The 25,754-nt window shown below is 39.6% G+C and overlaps 1 protein-coding gene across 7 annotated transcripts in view; it reads right to left on the reverse strand.

Moving 5' to 3' along the window:
- Utrn (utrophin) overlaps positions 1-25,754 on the reverse strand; it is a 493,578-nt gene that overhangs the window by 257,990 nt on the left and 209,834 nt on the right. For all 7 annotated transcript variants that reach the window (XM_021174513.2, XM_029482311.1, XM_029482313.1 and 4 more), the window contains 8 exons: positions 24,923-25,073; positions 22,688-22,863; positions 18,927-19,062; positions 17,013-17,162; positions 13,358-13,433; positions 7,478-7,686; positions 5,017-5,134; positions 757-962 (listed from right to left, as the gene is read on the reverse strand). In XM_021174513.2, coding sequence (XP_021030172.1) covers positions 757-962; positions 5,017-5,134; positions 7,478-7,686; positions 13,358-13,433; positions 17,013-17,162; positions 18,927-19,062; positions 22,688-22,863; positions 24,923-25,073 — 1,222 coding nt within the window. The remainder of the gene's footprint in view (positions 1-756; positions 963-5,016; positions 5,135-7,477; positions 7,687-13,357; positions 13,434-17,012; positions 17,163-18,926; positions 19,063-22,687; positions 22,864-24,922; positions 25,074-25,754) is intronic.

The raw sequence follows: 25,754 nt of genomic DNA on the forward strand, positions 1-25,754 counted from the left end.
ACAAAAGCTTCACTCTTACTTCAGGGCCACCGACAAGCGTCATAAACACATGGGACAATTCAGGAACTAACAGACGTGGCCAGGTGGATTTTAAATGATACCCATAAGAATGATAGCCACGAGAAGCCCTCGTGTGCAGAGATTTAAGGCATTATTTGCAGGTTCTCAGTTTTCTTCCCACATTGTTCTAGATTACTACATTCTTCCTAAAAGTACATTTTCATCTCGGGCAATCAGAAGGGCAAATACAAAGTGTGTAAACACATGTCCAGCACAAGAAAATTTCTGTGACTACAGAAGGAATTTTTAAATAACACATTTTATTAAACTTTTAAACATTGAGTGTTCAATATTCTCACCACTATTATGAAAATGGTCATGAAAGCTGTTGCTACTGATAAACATAGAATATAGAATGACACTGAGTTATGACTTGGCTTGCACACTACAGAAGTACTCAAATGGAAGTCTAGAGAGATTTTATACATTAAAATAATCTCCTGAGACAGAAAAAGGGTCAACAAATGAGGATTGCTTTGTAAACGCTAACTATGGCTCTGCTCACACAAGTGCAGGTTCCTGCTCATTATGTCTTTAGACATCTTCCCAAAATAACCCTGTGATTAAATTCCCCATAAATCTCAACGTGTATGTCTAAAAACTTGAGAAAATGTGAAAGCCCCTAATTATAGTTATCAATATAAAACAAGTAAATCCACCAAATGACTGCATCAAAAACTAGCCAATGTGCCTTACTTGATTATCAGAAACTTGTTTGCTAAGTGGGTCCCGGCGGGCCTGCTGCAGCATGTAGAAGCGAGCCTCGTATTTTCTCATGAGCTCTTCAGTCTCTTCCCTGTGGTCGTCCCACTGCAGGCTGTCCACAACCATGTCCTCCAGCTGCTGCCGCCGCAGCTCCACACCATGCTGCGTACTCTCCCACTGGGTCTTCAGCTTTTCCACTGGGGAGTGAGAGTAAAAAGATTGTTAAAGTGACCACCACAGAAGGAAAAGACCTGGTTCCAAATATGCCATAAATAGATCTAGAAACAGAAAGAGTGGAAGACGATGAACACGTCTTAAAGGAACTCTATGCACACCTGCCACGTTATGTACATAGTATAATGTATTATATAGTAAGTAATGCTATGTAATATGTACAGGGGTTGGAGAGATGGCTCGCACATATGTACACTGTGTAAAAAATATATTACACATCACACCATTGTATAAATATAGGCATATGTAGACAGGGTTTTGTAACCCATGCTGGGTCCCACTTGACATTCTATTGGCTCAGCTTCCTGAGTGCTGAGATGATTCTACAGTGCTCACCTCACCAATTTTTCTTCCTTCAGTGCTGGGCTCAAATCCGGGACATTTCACATAGCAAGTATCCACTTTACCCCTGAACTACATACATGGCTCTTCTAAATTGCTTTATTTATGTAAGTTAGTCCTTCCTCTGTTCCCCAGACTAGCCTGGAACTTGCAGCTCCCCTGATGTGGTATCCCAAGTAGCTTGGCTGACATCCAGGACTGGGCCACCTCACCACGCATATTTCTAAAATTATTCCTGAACAGCAAAAACTTGAATACGGCTTATGTTAAATACACTAGTCATGTAATAACAAAAATATCTACTGGATAGATAGATAGATAGATAGATAGATAGATAGATAGATAGATAGAAAACAATTCCCTAGTTCCTGTATTTCACAGAACCTGGTTTGACAATGACACCTAATGGCAGTCTAGGATAGGACGTTAACAAAAAGACACAGTCTCCTTCTGACTAACAATGACAGTCCCTCAGGCAAAGAGCACTCCTTACAATTGCTCTAGTCTAGCGTGAGGCCTTTCTGACAGGCAGTATTTTACATGTTCAAGTTGAACAGAAATACTGAGAATGAAGAAATTGCAAGTTCTGCGTACCTATAAGTTCACAGTCGTAAAATTCCATGCTGGCTTCCCGCCCCCGCCCCCCCCCCACACACACACACTCCTGTACCATTTCTCCTTTTCTCAGTCCTGCTTTCTCTGTCTCTGTCTTTTATCCTTCCCTTCTCTTTTCCCTCTCCAACACTCTCTCCTCTCCTGTCTTTTATCCTTATTTTTAAATCATAGATCTAAAAGGAGAGAGAGAGAGAGAGAGAGCGCTTTTGAATTTAAACATTGGCTCATTATCACAAGGAAAGCTCATGGCTGTGGGCTGAAACACCAGGAAATAATAGTTCTCCATATCAGCCCATGAACGGCAAACACAAGGCTCAGTGACACTCTGGAGGCTGAACAACCTCAAAGGCACAGAAGAACGAGCCCGAGCAGAACTTAGCTACAAGACAAACTCCAGCCAGGAATCTGGAGTTGCTGCTCCTGCAGAAGGCCCAGGTTCGGGCCCCAACACTCTCACGGAGGTTCACAGCGATCTGTTACTCCAGTTCTAGGAGATCTAATGCCCTGATCTGTTCTCCATGGGCACCAGCATACATGTGGTTCACATATTTAAATGCCATACAGACTCAGAAGCAGGCAAAACACTCACACACGTACAGTTTTTGAAAACTGAAAAGATTGGGTTTAGTTGCAATGCAACATTCTGGTAAGATTCCTAAGATTGCATATGGTCATTGTAAATCCTGAGGCTATCGGCTTGGAGTTTTTTAGAAGTCTGAGAGACTTACATGTCATAAACTCCATTAAACTGTTCAGTGAGTTATAATTTATAAAAAGTGTCCATTGAGATCCTGTGCCGTATATTGTTTTAATAATGTAAGAAAATTGCTGAAAGTTTTAACTCAAGGGAAGAAAAGACCAAACTACCATGATAGTCTAATTCTCAGCTAAATACTTATGGCCAATTTAACTACTGCTACAGTTCATTGATTTGCACAAATACAAGCTGAAGTATCAAGTGACAGCAAATATCATTGGCTTATCATAAAAAATAAACTGATTATACTATTCATTATAAATGATAAACACGTTACTATTAGTGCTACAGGAGCTGGTAAGGGCTTTCTGCATACAATAATGATGAAGATTAATCAGTTGGGGAGTGGGGAGGACGAGGGGAGGAAGAAGAGGAGGAGAAGACAAAGACCAGAGACAGAAATAAGTGGAAAGGGAAGATATTCAGGAGATAGAAACCCTGTTGTCAGAGAGAGAGAGAGAGAGAGAGAGAGAGAGAGAGAGAGAGAGAGACAGACAGGCAGACAGAGAGAGAGAGAGAGAGAGCGCACGCACAGTGTGTGCTAGGGTTGCAGCTCAGCCAAGGGTGCTTTCCTAGTGTGCCCAAGATACTAGGCTCAGTCAGCAACACTGACTGGGCTTGATACAGTGATCTCAGCCAGCAGTCCACCTGCTCAGGAAAAAAAAATCTATTAAAATAAGTCCTGATAAGATGATCAGAAAGAAAAATGAAATGTGGCTAGAAATGGTCTGGTGCTGTGAACAGAGAAGATGTCCCACCAAGAGAGGGAGGAAAGATGACTCCAGAGTGCTCCCTCATACGGGAGTGCTCCATCATAAAAGATCCATATTCGATCAATTATCAAAATCAGGAAGACTGAAGGATAGTGGCTGTTTAAGTGAAAATAAATCAACGCCATCTATCACTCAAAGTCCCCAGGCTAACTGTCTCCATCAGGAACCACTTTGCTCCACTTATTTTGAAAACCAAACCCATCTATTATGCCTATAGCCAAATGCTCTCCCTCAAGAAAAATTCAACTTTATGCGCCCAGTTTACATTCTCGCGAGTATTTAACTGAGTCCCTCATGGTCTGCCAAGTGGGAGGACCAGAGGCCAGGAAGGTGAGTCTGCACAGCCTGGGAATGGGAAAGAAGATTAAAGCAGCTATGGGATCCAGAGGAAACTGATGGGGAAGGAGGCTGTGGCTAGAACTAAAGATAGAAAACGCAGTCCACAGGGGAGCATGTGTGGGTGGGAAGGACTCACAGAGGGAGGGACACTTTAGCTGCTGAGTAATCTCACCCCAGGAGAAGAACAAAATTGAGTTTGGGCGGGGAGAATACGGATAAAAGTTAATGGCTGGAAATGTCAGGGGCTTTGAACAGGGATCCGGAGCAGGCCAGGTCTGCAGGGGACAGGGGCTGAGGAGAAAGACTATGATAGCCACCAGACACCATCATTGAGAATCCAGACTTGGTTCCGCATGCGACACAGATTCTCAGCTCCAACACTAATGTCAAACAAGGACTCTGGTTTGTTAGTCTTCCATGGTTCCATCCATTCTTTTTATTGGCTGTTTAATTTTCTTTTTAACTGAGGCATCCCCACATGAAAGCCGATCAGAAAGCATGTACAAAGTGAATTCTCACGGAAGTTTAAGAGATGGTGACAGCCAGTTTCCGTGAGTAAGGCACAATGGCAGAATGGATTTATGTGACTATGAGTTTAGCTAGCTTTATTCCATTAGATGCCTTAAAACAATATCCCAATGTTGGCCAGGTATGGTGGTGTATGTCCTTAATCCAGCACTCAGGAGACAGAGGCAGGTGGGCATTTGTGACTTCCAGGCCAACCTGATCCCCAAAGCAAGTTCAAGGACAGCCATGGCTCTATTACACAGAGAAACCCTGTCTCAAAAGAAAAAAAGAAAAAAAAAAATCCTAAAATAAGAGAAAAAATTATTAAATGTATAAGAGTTCAGAAGGGAGGTATAGGTATGAAAAGACTTTCAAAAACTTGAAAAAAAAAGAGAGAAAAGTATTTTCTTCTAAAAATAACATTTATTTCTAGTAGGATAATCTCTGAAGACATTTTTGCAAGTGTTAAGGGAAGTAGCTGATACTATAAAGGATATTTTTTTTCTTTTTGGAGGGAGGAGGGGGTTGGAGACAGGATTTCTCTGTGTAGCCCAGGCTATCCTGGAACTCATTTTGTAGACCAAGCTGGCCTCGAACTCAGAAATCCACCTGCCTCTACCTCCTGAGTGCTGGGATTAAAGGTGTGCGCCACCACGCCAGGCAGAACATTTTTTTTTAACTTACATTTTTCTGTGATTGCTGTTCTCACATCTGAACTGGAAGCTTTGTTTTTCAAATTTTGAGCCAAGGTAAATACACAATCAAGCTGAGGATGGCGTTGTTCTAAATCAGCCTTTGTGATCTGCAAGGAGACAAGATCAACGGGATTAATGCATCCTGAGATAAGCCCCTAGCTCTGTAGCGGGTGTGTCTTCTTCCTCTAAGAGGCAATGAAACATCATCGATGTAATGGAGGAAGAACATGTGATTTGGAGTCAGAGGCCTTAGGTTCAAATCTCAGGTCTTCCATAACCAGTAACGGCATCTGCCCTCCCCATTGGCTCCCCCAGCTCAGTTCCATCGAATCTAAGGAAATTAAGTCAAGGAACTCTCACTATAAATGCTCTCAAAACATCAGCAATCTTCGTTACTGACTCCTTGTGTACCTGTTGGACATCAGATATGAACGCATATGTGGATGCCCTAGAGTAATGGTTCTCAACCTGTAGGCTGCAACTCCTTTGGTAAGCCTCCATCTCCCAACGCATTTTCATGGCAATTTATAACAGTAGCAAAATTACAGTTATGAAAAATGATGTTATGGATGGAACTGTATTAAAGGGGTCCAGCATGATGAAGTTTGAGAACCACTAGTGTAGAAAGATGAAAACGGCATATTAGAAAAGCAATAATTACAATAACTGCAAATGAATCACCTTCATAAACCACCCTTTTTTTCATGGACTATGTGTCTTAGCTGATAAATACAGTGAGGGCTAAGAATTCCAGGAAAAGTCTATTCTAATTCTAGAACCAATAAATACCAAAAGGATTAGAAAATACAATTCACAGTTGGTACAAACAGTGTGCCAAAAGATTTGTCCAGCCGGCTCCCTGTAGGTAAACTACTTCTCTAGACCTCAATCACTCCCACAGGCGTAAGTATTTCCAAATGAACGACTCCTACTCCAGTTCTAGATCCCAGGGCTTCCATTTATGCTGCTGACTTTCTTCCCTCTGCACAACAGACTCAAAGATAAATCACTCAGATGGTCATTGGTCATTCTTCTCCTCCTCCTCCCTCTACTTCCTCTACTGGAAACAGCATTGTCTCAGCCCCTCAGGAAGGGCTCTTTTCCCTGACTTAAGCATCTCTTGCCTTCGAGCCATCCTCATCTTCTACTAAAGCAAAGCATTATTATCAACAGTTCCCAGCCACGAATCAGGAACCAGAAAGAAAGGGCAGAGCATGCTTGTCAACTGCTTGCAGGCTCTTACGGCCCGGGGGCTGTGAACAGCTTTGCATGCCTCTTCTCAAAGAGCTAAGTTAACTTTTCCATAAGGGGAAAACAAAAACAAAAACACTTCTTGCACAAATGTCAGCTCTAAGCATTTTATCAACCCCAAGCCCCAGCCTCCTGTCCCCTATGATAGAACGGTAAATATCTCATAAACCCACCTCCTGATCCCATGGCTACTGAAACAGCCCCTCCTGGGCCTGTCTCCTCTAACATGTGGCTGACACTCCCCTGGGACATTTATTAGAAACTATTTTGTCAGAGAAAACCATCTGCTTGATATGACCATCGTCCTGACCTCTTAAAACAACAGTTCTCAACCTTCCTAACACTGCGACCCTTTAATACAGTACCTCGGGTTGTGGTGACACACACATACACACAGACACACACACACACACCCCAGCCATGAAATTATTTTTGTTGCTACTTCAAAGCTGTAATATAGCTATCATAATTTGAATTGGAATGCATTGTTTTCCAGTGGTATTAGGCAACCCCAAAAGGGTCAGACCTACAGGATGAGAACCACGGGTTTAGAAGTTCAAAGTTCTTGGTGATATGGGAACGAATTGGCACCTACTATACCAGATTGTTATGATATAGGCAAGACAATACATGTGAAAGTAAGAAAATGTTCAACACACATTAAGCACTTAGATGCTAGCAATAGCTATTATTTTATTATGCATGTCTATCTAAAACATTCTTTTCAGCCTTACTCTATATAACAGATAAGCTATAACCTAGCATATACTAAGTATGGAAAAAGAAGTTTCCAGGTTGCTACTTGGTGATCTCTATTCTATAAGAGAAAAAAAAAAAACATATCATCAGAAGACATTCATTTCTAAGATCAGAAATGAAATGTACTCATTATGCAATCTAAGATGAAACATAGGCTTAGAAATTATTCTATATTGCATTGAGCATTAAATGGAAAGGTAGCTTACAGTTATGTGGTGTCCAGCTTTACAGTATCAATACTAGAGTTTTACACTGAGCCTTCAGTTCTATTTGATCAACCTGCACTAACAGAAGAAAAGCTTGACTCTTTGGAGTTAACCCTGAAGGGCTACCCAGCAGATAAGGAATATTGGTAAGCTTGTTTTCTCTAAATCTAGGATAAACCACAGAGACCCAAGGAGAGGGTAGTGCCCTGGCAAGACTTCACATTCTGCACCTACTTTCATCCGGGAAACTGTCTTATTGATCTCTTTCACGTCCCCCACAGTGACAATGTTGGACTTCAGCATTTGGTCGATCAATACTAGCCAGTCAGCCAGTTCTGTGATGGTTTTATCCAAATCAGCAGGAACCGAGATTTCCAGGCCGCCACGCAGAGGAACATCTGATGCAGATGATACTAGCACCACCTTTTGGACGTTGGGATGAGCTGAAACAAGAGATGTAGCAAATTGGAAATAATCAACAGGAGGCAATGGTTAAGATATGTAGTGAGGGCATGTGCATTTGTGTACTAAGTAAATTTCCATTTTTCTAGGAAGGTAGTTTTTTTGTTGAAATGGCATAGATTGAAATAACCACGTGTATTTAATAGCCATAGATCCAATATAACACAGCCCTCTCAAAATTCCATGCAATCATTAATGCACATGCAATCAACATTAACACAAAAAATAAAGCAGTAAACAAAGCAAATACACACAAACACACACACACACACACACACACACACACACACACACACTGATAAAATTAAAAGCATTATTTCATTGAGTCAGGCTACCTTAAATATAAAGCAAATTTATTTCTAATTTTTCTGTTCTTTTCATTTAACTTTACAGCATATTCACTTTTTATTTTTATCTCCTGTTTCTTTGCCTCTGTCTGTTTCACACACTCTCTGAGACACAGAGACTCAAAGTGTAGCCCTAGCTGGCCTGGAACTTTCTATGTAGACTGGGCTTCTCTGCCTCCTGAGTTCTAGAATTGAAAGCCTTCTGAGTTCTAGAACTGAAAGCCCACCCTTCTCTGCCTCCTGAGTTCTAGAATTGAAAGCCCACACTACCACACCTGGACTGCATATCTCATTCTTAGCTAACTATAATGTGAAGATCTGTATAAGAATTTACACTAATAGTCACTGACTTTTACAGCACCCTTTCCTTCAGCTACACATTGAGCTGTACATGTAGAAATCTCCTGAAACCCATTCTTTACCAAAGAGCTTAAAGGGAAACTCTTTTTGAGTATAGCATTTTCCACATTTCCAGTTTCCAATTTAGCAGAGATTTCCCAAAGAGAAATCACTGGGTCAGACAACATTTTTAAATGCATGTATTTAATCTCCTTGCCAAAGGTAATTCACTTCTCCAACAACTAGCTAAACACCCTGTATCTCCATCAACAGGGCTCCATCTCGGTACACACCTGCCTCCATTACTGTAATGGATTAATTACTAATAAAGGTGTTTTCATGCTTCTGCACCAAGAGTGGTATAGTTAGTATCTGTGAGGATTAGTCTGATTTTTGTTTCTTTGGAATCTACTTCGTTATCAATTTGGATGCCTCTGAGCTGAAAGCTATGCTACTGTCTGGCCTGTTTGTTTTCTCCTGTCTTATTTTTGCAATGTGTTATGTCCTCCTTTCTTCTTTCTCCTCCTCCCTAAGTCCTTCTACTTTGTAATTACTTATAACTTAACAAGCTTGAGGAAGTCAAATTCATGAATCTTTCTGACAGGGGCTGTCCTCCTAGGGTTTTGCTTTATTTATTATATTTATTTTATTTATTATTGTTTATTATTTTATTTATTATTGTTCTTATTTATTATTTGGTTTATCTTTTGACTTATTGTTTCCTTTTTATTTATTGATTGATTGATTTATTTGATTTATTTAATCTTATTTACTCCGTTTTGTCAGAGGGATCCACCCTTGTCCTTCACAGTGAGCAGAAGGATCTTACATGTCCTCCCAAAGGATTTAAAATAAATGCTTGTCTTCTCCAAAGATTATACAAATATTTTTATTTCTCTTTGTTTTGTACTTGTTTTTATTTCTGTTACATGTATGAGTGTTTTGTCTGGAGATTAGATAGATACAGATACAGATACAGATACAGATACAGATACAGATACAGATACAGATACTGATACAGAAGATACAGATACAGATACAGATACAGATACAGATAGATACAGATACAGATACAGATACAGATAGATACAGATACAGATACAGATACAGATACAGATACAGATACAGATACAGATAGATACTCACAACATGCACATGCCTGATGCCCACAGGGGCCAGAAGAGGCCACCCAGTCCCCAGAAAGATAGATGTGAGCAGCCATGTGTATGTTGGGGATGAACTCTGGGTCTTCTGGAAAAGCAGCCAATGGTATTAGACACTAAGCCACCTCTCCAGCCCTTTGGTTTTGTTTCTGTTTTTGTTCTTAGTTTTGTTTTTGTTTTTGTTTTGCTTCTAAGAGAAGTTAACAATTGGTTTCAATATAAGATGTAGTTAAGATGAATACTAAATCTACCTGGCACCTAGCATAAATTCAGTACAATTCTAATAAAAACCCCAACAGTATGCAGGCAGCTTGGCAAAATCACAGATACTAATTTCTAGTTGTTCAATAAGAAAGAAAGGGACCCTCCTCTTCCCCCCAAAAAAGATTTATAAAAATATTTGTGTAAGGAGATATGCCCTACTAATTATTGAGTTACACTTTTGACCAATGATAACTGTATCCCAAAATAATAAATAGATGACCAGGAGAGGAGAACCATAAGGCACAGGGACAGAAAGATATGACAAAGAAGTGACATTGTGGAAGGATGCTGAAGACTTCACTACCCCGTAAGCACTGCTGTCTGGCAGCTAGTTTGGCAAGATGATGCCACGGAATCTGACCTCATGTGCATAAAGGAAAATAGATACTTGGAGATAAAGGCATGAAGGGTAAAAACTATGACTATCAGATTAAGACGTAGAAGAATATCTTTATGAGTCGAGAGCACAACACAAAGACAGGCAAACTTGTTAATGCACCATTAAAGTTCTAAATGTCTAAGAAAAGCACCAGAGACCAATCGATTAAAAATAATCTCTGAAAGACTAAGAAAGGAGGTGATTTGCTAGGCACGTGAATTTAATTAGTGAGCAAAATGCTTTTATTCTTTAAAGCTCTGGACGAGGCCACAGATAACCTACTACACAGATAACAGGGACAGCAGTTCAACGTGAAACATGAAAGAGACAGTACTAATTAAAGCAAAATGTTTTGCAATCACAGGTCAGCAAAGTGTGCAGTTCTCAGGTTGGCAAAGTGACAGCTGACAAGCACTGGCCTCCATGTGCCTCTTCCAAGATATCTGGATGCTGGTAATAGCACCACCACCACCACCACCACACTACCACCACCGCCATACTTATTTGCTTTAAATCTCTCCCAGGTATATAATGACACGTCGCCTACACCATCTTTACAGATGAAACCCAGAAGCATAAAGGAGAAGGTAGATATCATCTGCGAAGCCAGGTACTTAGGTTGTAAAAAGACAAAACAATGTCACTTCCTTCATTTTCATTTTCTCTTGAAACATAGTAGATTTTAATATTGTAAAACTATGTATTTTAAAAGCATAATAGATTGGTTATTGCCATTGGGTGGGTGGGGGGGGGGGTCCAAGACAGGGATTCTCCGTATAGCCCTGGAACTCATTTTGTACACCAGGCTGGCCTCGAACTCAGAAATCTGCCTGCCTCTGCCTCCAGTGTGCTGGGATTAAAGGCATGCGTCACCACGCCCAGCCTGTGCCATTTTTAAACATACAGATAAACAACAATTTTGTGAAGTTCCCTAGGCTAAATGAAAGAAACATTGTGTGACTCCATTTATACGAGATAGTCAAGATGGACCAATCCACAGACATGGCTGCATGCACACTGTTGGATACCAGACACTGAGAATCTGGGGTCGGAGGGGGGAGCAGTGAGAAGCTACCCAAGAGCAAGAACTCTAACTTGAGAATAGAAATATTTTGGAGCTACATAGAGGTGAAGCTTGTACAACACTGTCAATGAACTAAATGCCCTTGAATTATTTATTTTAAAAATAGATCATTTTACTTTTAATATGATTTTAATAGAAGAAAAATATTAAACTAAAAAGTTGTGTAAGGGCTGGAGAGATGGCTCAGAAGTTAAAAGCACATATTATTCTTGCTAGGGACCTAAATTCAGTTCCCAACATTTATGTGGGATACTTCACAATGGCCATTATCCCAGCTCCAGTGGATCTGGCCTCTCCAGGCACCTACACTCATGTACAAACACAGATAAACACATAATTTAATCATTTTCTACATTTAAAAATTTTTACTTAGAATTTAAAATTATTCATTTAGATTTTTACATTTTCTGTTTAGACTTAAAAAACAAAACAAAACAAGAACACTGTGTAGAAGGAAAGTCATACTGAAATCAGCTTCCGGTCTCACACCTGTTTTATGGAGGATTGCCTTAAGGAAAGCAAACTGCAGACCTATTGTAAAGTGGCTTTGCTGTTCGTCTTTTATAATCTCAGGATGTACGTAAATTTTTCCTACTCCTTTGTCAATGTTCTAAAGAAGATAACCTCTGCAGCTGTACTTAATAAAGCAAGCTGTTTCTTTATGGTCATAGAATTGAAGCAAGATAGACAGACAGACAGACAGACAGACAGACATATACATATATACATACATAAATACATATATACATACACAGATACATAAATAGATATAGATGATAGATATATACATACATGCATAGGCACATACATACATGCATATGTACATACATAGATACATAGACAGATACATATAGATGATAGATACATACATATATGCACACATAAACACATGCATACATACAACAGATACAAAGACACATACATATATACATAAACAGATATATAGATATAGATGATACATACATGCATGCATACATAGACACATATATACATACATGCATACATAGACACATACATAGACAGATACATATAGATGATAGATACATACATACATACATGCATACATAGACACATATGCATACATACGACAGATACAGATACATACATACATACATACATACATACATACATACATAGATGAGAGAGAGAAAGAGAGATACATATATACAAATCTCAATTCAATTGTTCTAACTATAATCAAGAAAACCAATCAGGCCACAGGGATTTCCAAGGCAAGGTGCTGAGGAAAATAAGTAATGCAGAACACACACTGGGTCATAAGCAATGCTGCAATATCAGGAAGGAAATACACATTGTTTTTGAAGGAAAAGAAGAAGATATAAAGAAGAGAAGAAGAGGTGGAAATAGACAAGGTAAGCCCAGGTAGGAGGCGGCTGGTGGGAGGCAGAGTTGAGGAGAGGAGGAGAGATGAGGGGGGCAGTGAAAAACAGTGAGAAAGTCCCAACCTCCAGCCTCAGCTGGCAAAGAGACATGGGTGGCTGGGGTTAGTCACAACTAAGGACTACAGACAGCAAGCCGAATGGGGTCGGTAGGAGAGTGAGCAAGGCCATAGTGCCAGTGGATATATGATCTACTTGGGACAAAAACAGAAGGAAATAAACAGGAATCATGAGAAAATACACAATGTTTCCCATAACTAAGGGAATAATATTTGCTAGGACATGGTTTCCTGGGAAATGCAGCCTTCAAAACCCCATGATCAGGGGTTTGGAAAGGATCAAAATCCTATGATCAGGATCAAATTATACACACTAAACATGTGTTGTCATGGCAGGTTACACACAATGACTTGAAAAAGTGCATCTGTCCATTAAATTAACTCAGTATTTTCCACCTATCCCCTCTTTCCTTCCTTCACCAGGACCCATGGCCATCTAGATATATCTTTGACTCGGAGAACAAGAAATCTTTCCCCATGCTAAGCATCCAGTCTGGATTCAGATTATGAACAGCAATCAAGTGATGTTTTTCAGTAAGTTCTTCTAATAGGATGTTCCTACTATAAGTTTGTCTGTGTTGATAAAAATGACTCCTAAAGAGCAAATGCTTTCTTACCAGCCGTCCTCGTCTGTGGGGCAGAGCAGGGGTCTTGGGTGCGTGTCTTCAGTAGGCTAGGCACTTCTCTGCATACCTGTAGCATCAAGCCAAACACACAAGAGAAAAAAAAAAAGAAAAGATGATTGTATCTTCGAAACACAGCCACTCTTCCATGACAGCTCAATCAATTTTCTTTCAGTTCCCACCTTAGCTTGCATCTCCACCTTCACTATCCACTGTAATGTTACTAGTACAGGATTTCCTGGGAAATGCAGCCTTCAAAACCCCACGATCAGGAGTTTGGAAGGGATCAGAATCCTATGATCAGGATCAAATTATACACACTAAACATGTGTTGTCATGGCAGGTTACTTCCCCTGACAGTAAGCGCAAGGATGCCAACCAGTTCTCATGTGTGACACTTGCACCACTGAAGCTGCCCATTCCCCTCACAACTCAAATCCTGTAAAGACCCAGTGAGTCTGACCTTCTTCCTGCCTCTCTTAAGTTTCCTTCCCTGTCCATCAAGTGCCATTGCTGTGCAGGATAAACCTTTGACCTTTCTTACTCTTCGTTTCCTATATGGAGGTTTCAGAGGCTAAAGAACTCCCCCAGTAATATATCTTCCGCTCAGCTTTCTGTCTAATAGATCTTCAGACACATCCAAACCTCAGTTCTCGATTTCTGTCTTCCAGGAAACTGCCTTTGGTAAGCCTCTCTTGAAACTCTACCTGACTGTTGCATACACTGAGCCCGCCTTCCCTACAGTATAGCTATGGGCTCTTTCTAACAGAAATCTGTTTATAAATAGTAGCTGTCCATTTCCCTCAAAGTAGTGAATTCTTCTCAAGATGGAGCCCGAATTCCATAGAGTGGCACATTTGCTCAATGCACCAAGATCTGGTCTCCGGCGTGACTGGGCATCTCTCGGTGACTGTTTTATGAATAAGTCTATTGTAGACCACAGATGCACTTCCCTCACTGTGTGTCCTCTAGAGCCTTCCACTTGCTGTACTTCCCCTGTACAAAGCCTGTTACTTCATCCCTCACCTAAGCAGTGAGGCTTTTATAACTTAGGCTAGATAAGATCTTCTCCCACAGGCCTTCCTTGATCACTCTAAAGTATGTTAAGTGTTCCCTGAATGTTCCTTGCTTCCAATTTTTAATTATTGGTCTCTCTGTCTTATCCATGTCAAACCCACTATAAGGACTATAGGATAAGAAATTTCCTATAGTCCTTAAAATGGGGCCTTGCATGAACCAGGGGTGTAGTGAAATCTGCTAAGTATATAGAAGAGTTGAAGGAATAAAATATTCCAGAGTAGCAGTTCCTAACATGATTCCCCACACAAGAAGCACTGCTTTGCCTTAGATGTTATAATTACCCAAAGTGGGCAATACTAAAACCTACGTTAATTTAATTCGAGCAGTAATAGAAGCTTCAATGTTGCCTATCATGGTGTTCCCTACTGGCCACAATACCCTTTAATCTATAATACCAACCAAAACCCTCTGTGTTCCATAAAAATGTATACTCTGAATGAATACATACAAATGGATTTCGCAAGTGACATGGGAGCCAGTATGTCCGGAGTAGAGAGCAGAAGAGAGAGCATCAGATAAACTCAGAGAGAGCAGCTAGGCAGCCTGTGAGAGGCCTTATAAATCACAGGAAGGACAATTGGCTTTTACTCTCAGTAAGACGGAAAATCATTAGTGGACATTGTTCAGAGAGTTACTGGATCTCACTTACATCTTAACAAAGCTTTGGCTGCTGTGCTCTGACAATGAGAAAGGGTGGCAGAAGAGACCAGGAAGGAGGGCTTTCCCAGAGATGACAGTGGCTTGGGATAAGCAATACAAAGTAGCGGTGAAGTCCAATTTATGCCATTATTTTTCTAACATAAAGAAAACTGGAATAACTGTGCAGAAACATTCATGGGCAACCAATATCTACACATCAAAAATTTGCCCTCATCTGCCTTATCACATGTAGCTGCCCACTATCAAACTATCCATCAAGTCCATAGAAAAAGCCAATGACAGGGACCATCAAAGAATAGGGGGTTGGGGGGTGAATCTGTCTGTCTGGGTGTGTGCATGTCTGGATGTGAGTGTCTGGGTGTGTAAGAAAAGGAAGAAATGTCTCTTTATTGAGTTATAATTCACATATATAATTTATGTGCCATTTTAATGATTCAGGATTTCTGATTTAGGCAATAATAGAGACATACATGCCATTAACTGAGGAATGATATATACATTAAGGCCTAAAAAATAAGGTAGAAATCAAGAGTTCAATTTTGAAACTGTTGAGACATCTATTAGCTCCCAAAGCAGAGACATTGAACATTCAAGTGCCGAGTACAGAGAAAGGTCTAGGCCAGAGATACAGATAAGGAGTGACCACCTGGACAGTAACTCATAGTCACAGAGGCTGGGTCTAGAAAGCACACATAGGTTGTTAGATACAGCATAATGCCACTTCGTTCTCATAGCTTGTCTTCCTCCTCTTTCTTCTTACTCTTTCATTCTTGAGATAAGATCTCACTATGTAGCCCAGGCTGGCTTTGAAGAAACTCTCCTCCTCCCTTAGCCTAGTAAATGTCAAATGTCGAGCTACTGATGCATGCCAACACATTCACCAGGACTTCCAGTTTGATAGAATTGAAAAGAGAGTCCAGTCACTGGCAGTCCAGGGTGGGGCACATCCATTCCATGTTCAAATAGACACCATATATCGACCCAGCGGGCACTCAGACAAAATGAAAAGAATCCTATGATTTCATCTACCTTTAACCATTTCCTCTGTGAAACAAAGTAATCATATCAGGAAAATAACTCCACCCATCTTAGTTTAATTTTTGTCAGCTCTTATTAAATTCCACAGGATCCTAACAATAAAAACATACTAAAGGAATAAAAATCACCAAAAATAAACAGATGTGGGAAAGTCTTGTTCAACATCAAGAGGCTATTTTAAGGTCTTCATTTTCAGACTATAATTACTGGCATTTTACTACTAAATCCCAATAGACAATCATATGTGGTATATTTGAAAATATACACATCCCCTAGAACAAAGAATTCCATGTGAAATAAAAGATATTCTTTGAGAATACATGTGATAGTGGATGAATATAGATAGATAGATAGATATAGATATAGATATAGATGATATAGATATAGATATAGATGATATAGATATAGATATAGATATAGATATAGATATAGATATAGATATAGATATAGATATAGATATAGATATAGATATAGTGTGTGTGTGTGTGTGTGTAATTGTAAAGTACTGAAAAAACACACATATGTCAGACCTGTATCTGTACACTTAGAGCAATAGCAAGAGAACAATTTAACCAAGGACTCAGTAAATAGGGGTCAACAAGATGGCTCATCTGGTAAGATTGCTTGCACTAAGCCTTACAGTCTTAGCTCAATCCCTGGAACCCACGTGAGAGAAGAGATCAATTCCCAAAAGTTGTTCCCTTATGTGTGGTACTTTCTCTATGTCTCTGTCTGTCTGCCCCCGCCTCCCCTCCCTTGCATGTGCATGCGTGCGCGCATGAACACACACAAATACACACACTCCAAAGCAAGTATAATTCTAAAAGTTAATAGACAAGAGGAACACGTTACAGGATTCCCACATGCACACCTTGGTCCACCTTGTGTTTACATTCCTTAAACTTTCCGAAAGTTTATCTCTTTCACGCAAACTCAGACTTTTGTCTGAAAGCATTTCCAGTTCTGCTCTGTTCAGCCACTTAATGTTTTCAGCTTGAACTTCCGTCTCTTGGGCTAAATCCTGAAGAAAAAAACAGCCATGGTTAGAAGGTTGTTCTGAGGGAGAGTTACTATACACAACATATTCTCTTAGGAAAATATCCTTATACATTCAGGACTCAGGCATCTTAAATGGAAAGTCAGCTTACCAAAATCGTTAACACACTCTCACTGATAGAGCATGAATGTACATTCATATGTATGTGTCTGAATATACATGCACAAACACACGCTCTTTTTTATTATTCTTAGCCAAGTGTATATATTGGTGAAAGGGTTATACACTTGAGTTCACAGTCTTAAGAGGGCATCAGATTACTTGAAGCTCTAGTTACAGGCAGTTCCAAGCTGCCTGCCTGACATGGGGCCTCTGAAAGAGCAGTCAATGCTCTGGACTGCTGGGCCATCACTCTAGGACCAACACCCCTTCCCCAGGAGCACACTATGTTTACAGTGTTAAGGTACATCCTAATCACCACTAAATTTCTTCATCTTAACATGCTGTCCTACCCTTTGTAAACTTTCCAAATACTTTACAAGCAGGATATTTGAAGAAAATTCTTGACTATTTACATAAAGAAGGAATATCCTCATACTTCAAAGAAAAATTAATGAACAATTCCCACATGTTTCCCATCATCACTTAAAGTTTCTTTCTCAAGATACTTTAACCATACATCTCTATGACAAACCACTTCTCAAATAAGTTGAATACTTTTTTAAGCATAGTTTTACATGTGAATGTGTGTGTGTATGTGTGCAATCACAATCAAATACAATTTTTATGTTATTATTTTAAATGTGTGTGTATGTATATATATTATCACATTCAAGTACAATTTTATGTTATTATTTTAAATTTGAGTGTGTGTGTGTGTATGTGTGTGTGTGTGTGTGAAAGTCAAAGGACAAATTTGCGGAGTCAGTTCTCTCCTTTCACCTTACTTAAGTGGGATTTCTCTCGTACCGAGTACCCAGACTATCTGGCCCTCATGTATCTGAGTAATTCTCCTGTCTCTACCTAGCACCCGTCTGCAAAAAGGCTGGCACTCCAGAGGCACACCGTCATATCTAGATTTTTTTACCACTGGTTGGGTGATTGAACCAAGTTACCAGACGACCACAGTGAGTGTTTTATCTGATGAGCCATCTTGCCATGTCTGTGACGCTTTCAGAAAATGGATCCTGTACAACGTTCTACTATTAATGTCTCAATTCTTAATAGAGACTGCAGATGCTCATGGACCTGAATGCTTATGGAGATTTGGCATTTAGATATCTATATATCTTTGCATATTTATATAGATTATGTGTCTGTGTACACATGTGCATGCATGTGCACAGATGCACAACCATGAAAAATTCCTGTTGGCTACAAATCAACAAGAAACTCTGATTGCTGGACTGTAACCCTAAGCCCGCTTCAAGCTGCAAGGCACTAACTGCACAACACCCAGGATTTTCTTGTAAGTCACCACACAGTTACCTTTTAAATACAAAGGCAGAAACTATACTTCATGGTTGCATTGTGTTCTGAGTCACTTTAAGATAGTCTACATCTTTTAATAAAACATCAAGGTCAGAGTTACTAATCTTTTGTTTGATCTCTGCATGACCAAAATAGTAAAAAATAATGGAGAAAAAAAAAACCAACTCTTTCAAATTTACTCTACTTATCATAAAGAACAAAGTTGTACTTCTCTCTCAATTTCAGTCAAAACTATCTTATTTCCCAAGTGCATTAGATCCTGCATTAGAAGGCTCTGGAAATCTACAAACTCCTTACTGTTAATTCCTGTGGGCTTTCTTCCAGGTCAGGGGTTGATCTCTTCTGCACAGCATTCTCCACTTTCGTTAACCAGCAGGTGACCTCATCTAGCCGTCTCTTGTACCCCAACACCTGCTTACTTTCTCCTTTTAGCCTAAAGGAACACAGTAGGGAAAATATTGACAGAAATTACTGAGTAAGCAAAACAATGTATTTGTTTTAGAAAACTTGCTCCACATAGCCCCAGTAGAAATAATTTCTAATAATTATATTAAATATGTATTTTAAATTAACATTAATAGTCATGCATACAGAGTACCATACTAAAAATTACATATAGGACTAAAGGGATTTTTCCCCTTAATTAAATTCAGACACACTGAGAAGTCTTATCTTCTCATCATAAAAATTAGATGGCAAGTTAATATGAAAATGTTTGTTAGCTATTGCTGTGTAATACCAGTTAAGGAACAGTGAACATGTCCTTGTGTAAAATAAGGAAAATGAATAATTATCCGAGTTCTCCATGGAGACAGAAAGACATCATTGTGTAGCCCTGGCTGTCCTGGAACTCACTCTGTTGATCAGGCTGGCCTTGAACTCAGAAATCCGCCTGCCTCCCAAGTGCTAGGATTAAAGGCATGCACCACCAACGCCCCGCAAGACATCGTTTTTTTATTTTATTCACAAAATAGAAGTATTTGTCCATTCTACCCATATAAGAGCAAAAATATATGAGTATTGAGAATTGAAATCTTCTACAAATATATATGCTTGATTAGTTCATTAAAATAAGCATAACATATGCATAGGATGTCATATGACATAAAGGAGATGAAGGAAAAAATCCAGCCAAGGTCTAAAAGATGAATGTAGGCCACAAGATGACTATGACATCAGAATCCCCCAATAAGAACATCCTAACAGTGTAAGAAGAACACCTAGGGATACCAGTCATCTGCCAGACAATGAAGTGTGATCAGAACCCAAATGACACTTTAAATGCAGATTTAAAAGAGAGAGAGAGAGAGTGTGAGTTTGGAAGCTGTTAAGATCTTAGTGGGATTATGACTTTTAAGCTACTGCAACTAGACGCTGATTGAAAGCCGAGTGTGACAGTTTAATAAATTACACTGTGCCATCCCTAATGGGAATTAATGGTCTCATGCCACCTTCTATATCTTAACCATAAAACGCATAATACAATATAATACATACAACAAAATATGCATGTAATATATATTATGTCAATATGCTAATATGTGATATTATATGTTAATGTTACATAGTACTAACAGTCATAATGGAAAGGAATAATATTTAACTATTTAAACCTAATAAAAATTGCTTAAAATGTAACTTATTTTTAAAAAAGTAAAAGAAAAAAAAAAGAAGATGCACTTTGAGATTTAAAAAAAAAAATGAAGCAATGATGGTGGTAGTAGAAATTATAATAAAATGTAATTAAAAAATAATCTAACAACTTTAGAAACACTCCAAAATACTTGTATGTTTCTTTTCTTTCAGATATATTGAAAATTAAATTGCCAGTGTTTTATAATCATGACTACTTTCATGCTCTAAAACGAGAACTATAAAAGAAACTAATATTACCAAGTAATTTTCACCTGTAAACCACCTCAATATAATGTACACTTTGTTATTCTTAAGAGTAGAAACAAATTCTAGGATAAGAATTGCTTATTAAGGAATGACACCATAAACTGTAAATGTGCAAATATTTACCTGCAGGTACTCAATACAAAGAGAAATGAAGCAGTGTGGCAACTGCCAATGACCCTGAATCTCTGGGGGTTCCAAAGTGGCCCCAATACAAATAGGCTAGAGAAACAGTGAAGTTCGCTATGAATTTCTGAAAACCAATATTGTTTTAGTGAATGTACAAGGAGCTAAAAAGAAACTCATTACTGCATTCCCTTCCAAAAGCTTGAGTAAAGTGTGTGTCGAGGTCATCTTGGAGGTTGGGGAAGAATGGCTTCCACGCTCCACAGAAACCCACTTGAAATTGAGGGGTATTTCTGCAGCTGTTAATATCTTGCCAGCACCAGGTTTGTTTATTTTTTCTTTTTTAAGAAAACATAAATAACCATTTATTATTATATTATTATATAAATTAATAATTTTATTATTGATATAATTATTAATTGGTTGCTGTTTTATTATTAAGTATGTAGTGTTTATTATATGATATATGAATTGATTGATAATAGTAGTAATGGTAAAATTACTATTAATATTAATGTATTACTATAACAATAATCTGATTAATTATTGTAGGAAAGGATGATCCATGAATTCCTTCCCTTGTGATATCGAGTCCTCCTATCTTGTCTCCTCATCTGCCCATCTCTCTCACACAGCCATGGGTGTGGTACTCACAAAGCCTAGTTCTACATCTTCTCTCAAGAAGGTTACCAGTTTCGGAAATCTCCTAGAGGCCCATGAGGCTACTGGGCAGTGGTGGCAATTTTATAAAACCTGATGGCAATCTTCAGCACATGGGGCCTGTGACCTTGAAGGAGAATCTGACATAGGAGCCTCAGTCACCTTTTCCCTCTCCTGCTTCCTGGCCATGAAGCAAGCTGTCTGCTCTAGCAGGCACCCCAACCACAATGTCCCAGAGAAGGGGCACCCATACAACTGAGAACCAAAATAAACATTCTCTCTTTATAAGCTAATCATCTTGATTATGCATTATTGCTGCAGAAAGCTAGCTGCCACAAAGGCTCACCCTAGAAAGAATGTACAGAAAATTGCTATAAATGCCTGGAAACTCAGCTTCAGCATCCCTCCTCATCAGTACCCAATTCCATAGCTCATCTTTCCTGCCTCTGTGTCAACATCTTCATGTGGATGTTTGCCTGGATCACGCTTTCTTCCTTTCTACTTCATCTTTTCAGTCTGAGTTCGTAGTGACATCTGAATGCTCAGTGCGAGAAAATATTGATAAAACTGATTACATTAATTGACTATTAGCAATACACAGCAATAACACGCTGGGAGAATAAGTTCAAGAGAAAGGATTATAAGAAATGGATATTTTAAATGTTCACCATAAAAAGTTAAGACATACACATTTTTCAAATACAGTCTCATTTAACCCTCAAGCAACTGTCTGACATTATAGCTTTCTTTCGTAGAAAGAAAGGAAACAGTGACCATAAGTGCTGTGGTGGGTGACCAGCACAATGCATTAACCCTAAGGGTACAAGAGTGCGACAATACCTTTATGCAACTAATAGCTCTCTAACTGGGCATAAAGCCCATTCAGAAAAAATGGAAACCATGCCTGATACTGGAAACCTATCCAGCTATCCAAGGTTAGTGAAGCCATGGAACTCTGATGTGCACTTACAACCGCCATTTGCCTAAATCAACATAATTCATAAGTACAATCTAAATATTTAACTTCTTCCAACCCAGATAAATATAATTCTCATCCCTCATCAAAGGAACCTCTCTTTGCAACAGGGGCCATTTCACACGGGGGCCGGAGGTCTAAGCAAGGGTCTCTGTGCTTACATGGCAAGCACTTTATTGACTGAGCCATCACCCTGGCCCCAAAGAAAGTTTTATACATAGGAAATCTGAACAGAACAGTAAGATTTACAAGAGAGCCTAAAAACTGTCATAAGTAACATGGACAGTGGAAGCCTCAAATGCCACTAATATTTTTATCGTGGTATCAGATCAGCTTCTATGTAGTTTACATGAAATCTTCCCCCCTCTGCTCAAAACATTCAGAGCTGAGTCATCACCTGGGCTGCAAATCCTCCACCTCAGCTACAAGAGTGCTCCAGCGCTGGTTTAAACCTGCCAGCTTCTCCTTCAGGAAGCTTGCCTCCGAGGGGCGGAGTCTCTGAACAATGTCCTCCCCCTTTTGGTTAACATTGATCAGGCTGGGCTGGTGGCTGCTGAGGCCCTCTTCCAGTTCCTATGACAGATAACACATTATGAATTTCTACCACTCAATCAAGCTGTTCAGATACCTTCAGTGTACCCAAGTTTTTAAGCATCAACCTAATACCTACAGAAACAAATTCGGGGTAGGGCTATAATGTCTTTTCAAAGAATTTAATTGCATTTCCAGGGACATGTGGATACCACATACACACAAATATTTGGTCAATAAAATTTTTATGTCCAGCCATTTATAATAAAAAATCCTTAATGTGCATTTTACTGAGATGCTGCCTCTGTCTGTAAAAATTTTAAAGTCACAGATTAAGGTCTACTTCAAAGTCAAGTCTAAATACTTACCTGTAACTCAAACTTTCACACACACACCCAAAAAAACCGCAGTACCATGTGGGCAAGTGAGGAGGAGGCATTGTTTTCGACTCCCCATGAACTGTCTAGAGAAAATACATTTTGAAAATGTACTAAAGCAAGAAATACATTTGGCAATGGACATCTGAGCTTCTGCTTGCTCCATTTCTCCCTTTAGTGACCTATTGTGCTGGCAAGCTGACTGCTGGGGTGCTACATAGTCTCAAGGCTGAGTCCTACAAGAGGCTGGCTTTGTCCATAAAGAACAGCATCCTCTCATGACAATAATCAATGATTTTTAAAAAAAGGAAAAAGAAATAACCGGGATGCCTAGGTGTTAGGGGTACAAAGCAGAGGGGACATTGAATATACACATACTTTTTTGTCTTTCATATAATCTTAGATATAATTTTTGTGCTAGTATGAGTATAAAATCTCCTGAGGAGAAATATATCTTAAAATATTTTTTAAAATAACTATCTCTCACATTAACAACCTAAAAGTGCCTTATCCTTTTAAAAAATTCTTTAAAATCTGGATTATAAATTGTATGATGGGGGCCAGGAAAGTGGACAGGTTGGGAGAGGGAAGAGGGAAACCTGATCTGGTATTGGGTGAGGGAAAAAGATTGAAATCCTGAGGACCAGCAGAAAGAATGGAAACAGGCAACCTCGGGAAATAGGAGGTTGGGAAGACCCCCCCCCTCCCATAATGCACCAGAGACCTGGGAGGTGAGAGACTCCCAGCACTCAAAGGGAGGGACCTTAGATGAATCGGCCAACAGTAGGGATCGGGAACATATATAGAGTCCACCTCCAGCAGGAAGACAGGGCATTAAATGAGGGATAGGGTTGCCAACCCACAGTCACATCTCTGACCCATAATTGTGCCTGTCTGAAAGAATTACAGGGATGGAAATGGAGAGGAGCCTGAGGAAAAGAAGGTCCAGTGACAGGCCCAAAGTGGAAGCCAGCTCAAGGAGAGGTCTCAAGGCCTGACACTATTACTGAGTCTCTGGAATGCTCACAAAAAGGGACCTATCATGACTGTCCTCCAAAAGACTCAACAAGCAGCTATTTGCACCCAACTAATGGACAGAAGCAGCTGACCCCTGTTGTTGAACTAGGGAAGACTGAAAGAAGCTGAGGAAAAGGGTGACCCTGTAGGAAGACCAGCAGTCTCAATTAACGTAGACCCAAGATCTCTCAAACACTGGACCACCAAACAGACAGCATACACCAGCTCATAGGAGGCCCCCAACACACATACAGTAGAGGACTGCAGGGATTCCTTCATTCAAAGATGATGCACCTAGCCCTCAAGAGACTGGAGGCCCCAGGAAATTTAGAGGTCAGGTGGGGTGGGAGGGTAGGGACATCCAGGTGGAGACGGTGTGGGGTGGGGAGGAGATGTGGGATGTGGAGCAGTCGGAGGGTGGATGAAGGGCAGGCAATGGAATATGGAATGTAAAAAATAAATTAAAAATAAAATAATAAATAAATAAATTGTATAATGACCAGTGTTTCTTAGAATTTTAAAACTGGGAACTAGATGTAGGAAAAAATGTACAGTGGTAAAAATTACAACCATCTATGAAGCATCTGACTTTCCCGCCCCGCCCCTGCATGCCCCGCCTCTCCCTTCCCACCCCACCCCCCCAAACACACACACACACTCACTCACTCACACTCACTCTCTCTGCCCCCAGGATGGGACACACTCACCAGCTGCTGTGCCCTGGCTTTCTCCAGGTCCAGGCTACCATCTGGAGCACAAGTGTCTACCAGCAGGTCTTCAGCTTCAGATAACCACTGTGTAAGGTCATCAAGGTCATGGTGGAACTGCCTCCATTCCTCCACAGCCCTGGCCAAGGACCTGGAGCACGAGAGACAGACTCAGCGGAGCTTCAGGCTTCACAGAGCAATCCAGAGGTAACCTCTCTTTCAAAACCATCCTAATGATAAGTCAGTCAATCACATCTGATTTAAACCGAAGAGTTTAAATGGAATGTGTTATGTTAAAAAGGGTTTTGCTTTCTCTGACTTACACAGCCACTTTTGATTAATTGTAGGCATGTTAATCCATCCAAATTTATACCCTTACTGTTTAAGTATAGTGAAACAGAAACACAAGATTAACTACTCTATTCTCTTAGAAAGTATGTGGTTTTAGTGATAGAAGGCTTCAATTCAAGTTGAAACAAAGTAAAAACAAGTTAAAACAAAGGCCAAAAAAAGAGTAACTGTTCTGGAACATTGAAGGGAAATTTTACATACTGGAAGAAGAAATTCACAAATTACAAATAAAAATATAGCATTTAGTTAAAATGAATGGTGCATCAAAACATAATTAGCACCACTAAATTAATACACAATAACGTAACTTTAAATTATGACATTTTTTGCTAACTATAAGGACAATGAAAACTTATATGGGAGACATTGGTCATTTGTTTAAGAACAATGAGGCAAATTAGAGCTGGTTAGTATTTAACTAGAGATGCACAAAAAGTTGCTTAAGGGTTTTTGGAAAGTAGAGGTGCATGCACAGACTCAT

Source organism: Mus caroli, chromosome 10 (genome assembly GCF_900094665.2).
Source record: "Mus caroli chromosome 10, CAROLI_EIJ_v1.1, whole genome shotgun sequence".
Classification (NCBI taxonomy): domain Eukaryota; kingdom Metazoa; phylum Chordata; class Mammalia; order Rodentia; family Muridae; genus Mus; species Mus caroli.